The following is a 9,279-nucleotide window of genomic DNA, read 5'->3' as shown; positions in this document are numbered from 1 at the left end:
TGGAACGATCCTAATACACATGTATACACACGGAGCACATATCAATATCATAACAACGTAAAATAAAAGATAGAAGGAAGGAATCATACCCGTCACCACATCGGGCGCGGCGCGTGCCTCCTCAGCAGTCAACTGAAATGCCCGACTCCTCACCCCTGGAGCCTCTGCCTTGCCCTGACGGCCATCCGTGATCCGCAGGGTCGCTGGAGCTGGCGCCTTCACTGGCGCTGAAACTGTCGACATGGGGCAATTGGCCTTCTTGTGGCCCCTCTGGTTGCAGTGGAAACACAACAACTCCGATGTCTGAATAACTGTCGCAGGAGCAGTGCAATCCCTGCTGATATGCCCAAACTTGCCGCACTTGTAGCAGCCTGACGACCCCATCCTGCACGCCCCCTCGTGCGGCCTGCCGCACCTCCTGCAGCGGCTCGGTCCCGACTGGCCTTTTGGCCTCCCATCTGATCCCTTGGGCTTCTTCCCCGAAGCCCCTGATGCCTGACCATCCTCAAGTTTCCGTTTCCGAATGTGCTCCAAATCTATCTCTCTCTCCCTAGCCCTGGCAATCATGGAGTCCAGGGTAGGGCAAGCCGAAAAGCTAACATGCTCCCGAATGTCAGCTCGTAGCATATCATGGTAACGAGTCCTCCTCATATCCTCGTCACCTGCATACTGGGGCACCAATAAAGCCCTCTCCCGAAACTTGGCAGTGATTTCCGCCACGGTCTCTGTCGTCTGCCTCATGTCTAAAAACTCCCTGGCCAGCTGCTGAAGCTCGACCGCTGGCGCAAACTCTGCCCTGAACCTAGCCACAAAGTCCGACCAGGTCATTGCCTCGATAGCCAAGGCTCCCAACGAGTCACCCACTGACTCCCACCAATCTCGGGCCCGGTCCCACAAACACCCTGCTGCGTACCTCACCTTCGACCCCTCGGGGCAGAAGCTGGTCAACTGGGCGGACTCGATATCCGCAATCCACCGCCTGGCGACAATGGGGTCCTTCACCCCATGGAAATCCGGCGCACCACTGCCCCTGAAGTCCTTGAAGGACAGTGTGCAAGATCCCGACTGGCTAGAGGCCAAGTCGCTCCTGAATGCCCGTAGGCGATCCTCCATCAACTCCACGATCCCTTCCTTGATCGACCCAAAGATGATGGGGGTCGACTCAAGGATGCCCCTAGTGATCTCCGACGTGATGAACTCACGTATCCTGTCCTCAATCGGCTCGGTGCCAGATCCTGAACCTGACCCCTCTCCTGACCCGCCATCTGTCGGTCTCGGTCGAAGTACCACCATTCTGCAAAACATCATAATAATCATTAGTGGTACTGCTACTTTCTGAGGGATCTCAACTACTTACAGGTTCCTTGGTCTCGTCTTGGCCTTCCTCGTCTCGGGTACGGATCCTCTGCTTTCAGTAGTACGGGCCCATACTACCTTCCACATCTATCCGTACCTTCTCCGAGGAATTCCTCGACTCCACCAACTCCCCTTTACTACTGCTACTCTCTGATATTCTCATCCTAGGCTTGCCCTAGGGAAAACTCAAGTTCAACACAACTGGTCCTCAGCTGCTGTAGGTCTCCTCATAATTCCAGTTAGCCACCACCTAAACACTATCACATGTGATGAGGATTAGATAATCCTTCAAGTAAAAGATCCGTCCCTACAACGGTTGGACTCAAACAAGAGCTGCGCAATAGGGCCAGTTCCAACACTTTGGGATTATTCAACCCTGATTACATGTGGTGTGACGTGTTTACCTAGTGGCTCCCTCCCATTACTCAGAATCCCACCAAGCACGAAGCAAGCAGCATTCGGATAAAGAAAAACAGACTCAAGCCAAAACCGTTCTTAGAACAAGAAACGACGCGTAACATAGGATGCTAAGCTCACACTATCAGGCATAACCTAAACAGGCTATCCTACTGCTGTCTACTCAATTCTAGCATGCAATATCCATAAAGTTGTAGCAAATAAACAGGCACATAAGGCATCACTCCTAGATCCTTAGCTTATTCTAGCATGCAATATTCATAAAGCTGATAAACACAACATAAACTTGTATGGGTACTATGGGGAATACTTACTTGAGCTCGGCCGGTCGCGCACGTCACACACTTTGCTCTTTCTTATGACTCTTTTCCGGGTTTTAAAGAACAATTTCTTTTGGAAAATCTTTCAATCCCTCGATTTGAGTCCAAACACTCCCGAAGGCGTGTCCGAATCCCTCAAACCAGGGCTCTGATACCAACTTGTAACGACCCAATTTTTACGTTCGAAAAATTTCATTTTTTTAAGGTATTACTTTAGAAAAACATTAATAAATAAAAACATTGTTTGTTCACACCATAACACATCGCAACCATGTTCTAGAAAGTCAAACCATACATCACATCAAAATATCAGAGTACAGTCCCAGTAAATCTCATAAATGCGGAAACCGAAGAGTGTGTGTATGACGTGCCGCTACCGCGCCGGCTCCTTCCCCTTCGATGCAGAGGTACCTGAAAACAAAACTGTAAACGTAAGCACAAAGCTTAGTGAGTTCCCCCAACGTACCGCATACCATACAAACACATAACATACGTACTGCAAGGCTATTCTGGGGTGCCTGACTACCCGGTACGGCCATTCTGGGGTGCCGACCTACCCATACGACCATTCTAGGGTGCCGTCTTACCCGTGTCAAGCCATTCTGGGGTGCTGACCTACCCATGTCAAGCCATTCTGGGGTGCTGACTACCCATCGGTCCTAACAACCGATCCTCGGGGACTATTTCACCCCCTACCACTACGATCACATATAACATAACAAGCCAGCATGCAAATATATCATCACATACTGTCAGACGTATCTGGGGTGTCTGACTACCCTTTGGTCCTAACAACCAAACTCTACTATTATCACATACAACATATCATGCTAGCATATAACATATCAGGTAGTAACAAACTTAGATGATATCACAAAGACAATCATCTATCGTACATCTCCTACTGGTGGGTCGGCATTGTGGCCTTAGACCCACTGCTACTGGAAGGTAACTCACCTCAAAGTAGCTGCTGAACTGATCGAGAACTAACTGACTGCTGCTGCTCCGGGAGTCCTCCGGCTGCAATTCCCACAACATACTCAATCAAACACTGCTAACTGTCCTTTAGGTAAAATGACCATTTTACCCCTGGTTTAGCTCTAAGCCAATGCTAGGGTCAACTTTCAGTTGACCCGACTCGCCGAGTGGATCACCACTCGCCGAGTCCCTAGTAAACCATTGTCCTGGGTCCCTGGTTCTACTCGTCGAGTCGGGCTATGACTCGACAAGTTCACCTTCTAACTGTCGTTCAACTCCTTCATCCTACTCGCCGAGTTGCATGAACAACTCGTCGAGTTCATCTTCATCCGATGAACACTTTATGCTAAGACTCGCCGAGTTGTATGAACAACTCGCCGAGTCTGTTCTTGATCTATGAAGATTGCCTTGGACTCGCCGAGTCAGGGCATTGACTCGCCGAGTCCTAACATGGGTGAGTTCAGCTCCCAACTCACCGAGTCACCCCTTGTGACTCATGGCTCAACTCGACACATGAAGAAGGGACAAACTCGAAGACTCGCGAGCAGACTCGCCGAGTCACATGAACGACTCGCCGAGTCGTTGCCATGCACTCCTTAAATATACCGATTTGCTCGATTCCAGTCCATGCCACTCATAGATCTGGACTTCTAGGACACGAATCACACGTAAAGTTTCCAACTTTACGTGTGGATATTCACCAATATGGATTATAGGGCTCAAAATGTCTCAAAAGGGTAGATCTAGGGCTAACAAGCCTCATGGGGCCAAAAAGCTAACAGATCTGAGCTCCTGTAGCTCAATCTTGCATAGATCCAAAGGCCAAACGCCTTATTACGACATATAATGCTCATACAAACTTGGGGAATTGACCAAGAAGGACCCAAATGAAGTTTTAAGCATAGAATCAAGGGGAAAACGGGTTATACCTCAAAGGAACTGCTGGAAGGACACAAATAATGCTTGGATGGCTTCCCTTCTTCTGGATCTACTTCCTTCCTCTTTCAAAGCCTTCAAAAACACACCCACTAACCTCAACTCTCAAAGAAATAGCTTAGAACGAGAGATACAAGGCTTTAAGGGTCAATGGGGACCGGCTTGGGGCTGATAAGTCCTTTAAATAGGGTGCAAACCCCTAAAACTTAGGGTTTCATCCAACAGCTGTGACTCGCCGAGTCCAGGATATGGACTCGCCGAGTCACCAACTTAAACGTGTCCCGGGTCACGCCTCCACTCGGCGAGTCGGACCTATGACTCGCCGAGTCCAAGGCAAAAAGAAAGGGAATACTCAATAACATTTACGTACCAGGAACCGGGTGCTACACAATTTTACCCATGATTTCAACCAATTCATCAAGCAACATTATCAACATATAAAGGAGTGTTTTTAATAGAATTTTGACAAAAATAAATAGCCAAGAACACACCCGATGAGGCTAGAAATTAATCACATAGTCATAATGATTGAGAATATGAAGAAGAAGGTTAACCGAATCAACAGCAAAGCAATTGAACCTTATAACTCAATCTAATTATTATAAATTTGGAGTTTAATCACAAGAGGAAGAAGGATATTAAGAAAATCACCATTTGAGTCGAATTCACATACTCAAGAATATAATAAAACACGTCTAACCCTCCCTCATTTGCCTAGCATCGACAATTCTCACAAGTCATAACTCCCTTGCACAATCATTTTTTCTTTTTCGTCCATCACATTGTCGATGCTTCCTGATTTGCTACGGTCGAATGTCGAACACGCCACATAAGAAAATTCATCGCTTATAGGCTGCAACACATATGCCTCCTTTCCCCTTCCTTCGATGTCGATTTTTTACCTCTGATACGCGATGTAGCCCCAAGGACACATGGCTCATTTTCTTTATACGTAGAGGCCAAGGAAAAAGAACGTACAAGGATTTCAATCAATTGATGTCCCTCATGGCTGTTACATTTAATTTTTACAATTAAAACCCTCACATATTTATCCTTGTATTCTATTCACCCTAAACCTAGATACTTGGCAAATTAAGTTTCTTTTTAATGACACTTTAGTCCCCTCCACTCTATTTAACATTTTAATGAATTAAATTTACTCTATTTTTCTACTAAATCAATTTAATTAAATTATATGCCCCAATATTTTTATTATTTATGTCAATTAACATCGACTTATTTAATTTACTTTATCTAATATCACGAAAGAATTAATTCGGGTAACAGAAACTAAAATTGTTAATGGAAGTATTTCCAACTCGTTACAATATACAACCTCACCACCAGTTGAACTCTAACTGTGGTTGCAACAAATAATGGAAGAAGAGATTACTGGTGGTGGTGATGCTCTATCTAAAACCCCTAAAGTGAAATCTATCATGAAACCCCTAAAGTATTCGATCTAAAACCATACATCTCCTATTGGTTTGTTTTAGTAATTACATCTACCCGGTTTCTCAAAACCTTATCGTACATGTGGCGATGGTGATATTTTGTTTACTCTCTCTCTCTCTCTCTCAATATTTTTCTCTCTCTTTCTCACTCACACACACACACACACACACACTCTCTCTCTCTCTCTCTCAATCTTTCTCTATGTATTGCATCAGCATATAGACATAAGGTGTGTGTGTGTGTGTGTATATATGTTTTTGTTTCTCTACTTCGTCTAGGAAGAAGAACGAGGAAACAAATGACAATGATGGCTCAAGGGTTTAGGTAGAAATTCAGGTGAGGTCAAAGGAGAGAAATCGACATTGGTGATGTTATTTCTGATGATGTTACACATCTCCGACTGAGGTGGTACTCATTAGATGTGAACATAGCACAGGATATAAGATGGTGGTCAATGAAAATAGTTAAGAGCGCATTATAGTCATTTCATGTCTTGCGAGGGATATATATATATATATTAGGTTTAATATTTTAAAAGGGTTTTGTGGACCATTAAATTTCAGGCATTGGAGCAAATTTCGGATGGTAGTATTTAAGTGTTCATAAGCAAAAGAAATATATATATATATATATATATATATATATATATATATATATATATATATATATATATATATATTAGGTTTAATGTTTTAAAAGATTTTGGTTGGCCCACTAATTTAGTCAAAAAAAAAACTTTTTAATAGTTAAAAATAATGAAAAATATAAAAAATAAATTAGAAATAAATTGAACAATGCATAGAATAAATGTGCAAATTTAAACTGATGAGAAATGAAAAGTGTAACTTTTAACCAAACCAGAGGCAGTCTAAATTAATTTTTAAAAATATAAACTGAATGTATATTTCCGTACATACGAACGAGGGATGTTTGGTGTAAGTTACTCTTTTCAATAATAATAGAACCAAAGGGTTTGTAGCCGCGGTATCAGGTAGTGCCCTCCCTATTTGAGGTTGAGGGTTCAAGTCCCGTCGTAGACATAAATGAAATAAGTGTTGTTAGTAGGGGTGCAAACGAGCCAAGCTACTCGCGAGCTACTCAAGATCGGATCGTTAAAAGTTCAACTCGAAACTGATTTTAAACGAGCCCGGGCCAAGCTTGAGCTTAATATTAAGATTGTTTATTAAACGAGCTCGAGCTCAAGCCTATGTCACAAGGCTCGATTAGGCTCACGAACCTAAACGAGCCTTTATTATATAATATTTATTATTATTTATATATATTAAAATAAAAACATATTAGGTAACTTATGAATTTAGGGTATTAGTAAACGAGCTTTTTAACGAGCTCGAGCCGAGCTTAAGCTTATTTAGGCACGCCAGATAAGAACAAGTCGATACCGAGCCCGAGTCGAGCTTGTATAACTCTTTACGAGATCAAGACGAACTCAGTAAAAGAAAGCTCGAATCGATCCGAGCTCGAACTCGAATCGACTCGGCTCGTTTGTACCTCTAGTTGTTAGTTTCGGAGTAGATTAGATTGTCGGTTATATATATATATATATATATATATATATATATATATATATATATATATATATATATATATATATATATATATATATATATATATATATATATATATAATAGAAAAAAAAATCCCATAAAAACCGCTTGATCATTTTGGCATAATGCCCTTTAATGCAACCAACCAATTAACTCTTGAGACATCAAGTGGATGACACATGCTTTAAATACTCTTCTAAAACAAACGAGAGTATTCATTACTGAAAATGACTACAACCTACCCATGAATCACATGTAACACCAACCGAAGGTACATAATTTAACCAATATACATGTGACAACTAAGATATGGAATATTATATAAAACATGCCAATGACATTTGAAGTTCTTATTTTTCACTTTAGAACAAGATACTTTTTTGGTGAATAATGTCTAAAAAGACTATAAGCCGAAAGGGAAGAAACCAAAGCCATCAAGAAAAATGCTGCATATCCACAAAGTAGTGCCCCACCTATTTGATTACAAAATCGGTTGAACTTGTTGCATAGTTTCATCCAGAATAGATCGTGTTCACCCCTGACTGCCAATAAGGAGGCTGTAAGGCATGCTGAGTTTGCTGCAAATAACATGTACACCACTGCCTATAGGGTTTAAACCACATAAACTTTCAGTACCTATAGAATATTAATGGTAAGGACCATACATGCATTATGGTTGGATGGCGTTGATACATCGATACATTAATTAATCGGCTCTAACTCTTTTTTAGTGTTGAAGTGTTTTAGTTCCTCATTTTTATTTGTTAGTGTTGGTCCATTTATCAACTTCATTTTAATGGTCCCTTTTCTCTTTAATCATCCAACTAAACCATATATAGATGTCAATGTTATAAATGAGATGGATCAACTATATTAACCATTAAGTTTCCCTTGGTCAGAAGATTAAGATGTTAACTATTTAAAGCTTGTTTTCTTGTTATTAATTAGAAGACTGATAAGACGATAAGTAAGAATACCTGGTCGAATAAGAAAGAGATCCAAGCAAGATGCTTGTAGGAACCATTCATATCTTGTTTCATATGAGATGAGAGTAGGCCTCTGATTACTAGTTGAACCAGATTATAACCTGCAACGGCTACGTCCATGAACACCAACACACTGCACAAAACCATGACATTATTAAATACCAAAATTATTAAAGAATGTGATAAAACAACCAGCCCGGAAACACGTGAATCCAAGTTTGGGGTCATAATTTAAGTATACAAAAAACGTTTTGTGAGTGTTGTTATTATCTGCACACAGGCTAAACTCTATTTGTACATAATGGACTTGAAACGGGGTTTGAAACTACACCCGTGTTCATAAATCATGGACATGAAGCCTGTTAGACGTAACGCAATTTACTGGATGGCACTCAAGTGTAAAATTTGAACTGATTGATAAGCTTGAGCGCATCTGTACCAGTTCATATTCAACATGAATCTTGTGTGTGTGTGTGTGTGTGTGTGTGAGAGAGAGAGAGAGAGAGAGAGAGAGAGAGAGAGAGAGAGAGAGAGAGAGAGAGAGAGCTTACTAGAGAGCATTCATGTCTCTGAAAGTAGCAGTTCGTGAGTATTCGGGGAAGATAAGGCTGGTTTGGGTATCAAATCTAACCAAGCAAGCAGTTGTTAGTAAGAGCAAGGTTGCACATGCTCTTAGAAGTGCCTCCATTCTCGTAATATCCATATCTCTCTCTCTCTCTCTCTCTCTCTATAGATCTCGCTATGTCTCTAGATCTCTCTCTCTCTCCCTCTCTCTAGATATATCCGGTATAATGGAAATGGGGGAGCCTCGAAACAACCGTTTTTATATCTAAATATTACCCTTTAATTTTGATTTCATATCATAGTGAAATAAATTGATTTTCATCTACTTATTTGTTTCGTACAATAATTACTATAAACCATAAAATATTAAGATTTATATTACATGATTTCGAGTTGATCTCACATTACAAAAGGGAACTTTTCTGCTCATACGTTTTCAATCTTTTACATGCATGTAAAGTCATTACTCTATTTTTGTTTTTCAAAGAAGTCATTTATATTTATAAAAAATTTCAGAAAAATCTTTAATATTTATAAAAGAAATTCAAACAATCATCATTTTTAAAAGTCATTTTTTGGTGTTTCGGTTGCATTGATCACGATAACGATTCATGGGTCGAAATTTAATCCACTTGTATTTTAGTTGTAACTTTCAAGAATCAAGATTAGTATATAGATTCGTTAGAAACACTGATATTTATG

The 9,279-nt window shown here is 41.0% G+C and overlaps 1 protein-coding gene across 1 annotated transcript; it reads right to left on the bottom strand.

Moving 5' to 3' along the window:
- Positions 1-7,191: 7,191 nt before the first annotated feature.
- Positions 7,192-8,821, bottom strand: LOC145045760 (CASP-like protein 2C1). The gene is made up of 3 exons (XM_078994082.1): positions 8,565-8,821; positions 8,005-8,146; positions 7,192-7,630 (listed from the first exon to the last, which is right to left on the bottom strand). The coding sequence occupies exons 1-3, from the start codon at positions 8,714-8,716 to the stop codon at positions 7,385-7,387; spliced, it is 540 nt and encodes a 179-aa protein (XP_078850208.1). The 5' UTR covers positions 8,717-8,821; the 3' UTR covers positions 7,192-7,384.
- Positions 8,822-9,279: the final 458 nt, after the last annotated feature.

This window comes from Lactuca saligna, chromosome 5 (assembly GCF_052625555.1).
Source record: "Lactuca saligna cultivar CGN05327 chromosome 5, ASM5262555v1, whole genome shotgun sequence".
Classification (NCBI taxonomy): Eukaryota; Viridiplantae; Streptophyta; class Magnoliopsida; order Asterales; family Asteraceae; genus Lactuca; species Lactuca saligna.
The sequence above is the reverse complement of the archived record's forward strand: the minus strand, read 5'-3'. Positions and strand labels throughout refer to the sequence as shown.

Coding starts and splice junctions, on each gene's coding strand:
- LOC145045760 (XM_078994082.1), bottom strand. CDS start 8,716: ATGGATATTACGAGAATGGAGGCACTTCTAAGAGCATGTGCAACCTTG. Junction 8,147..8,564: donor AGAGACATGAATGCTCTCTA/GTAAGCTCTCTC, acceptor GGTTTTGTGCAG/TGTGTTGGTGTTCATGGACG. Junction 7,631..8,004: donor TCTCTTTCTTATTCGACCAG/GTATTCTTACTT, acceptor TAAACCCTATAG/GCAGTGGTGTACATGTTATT.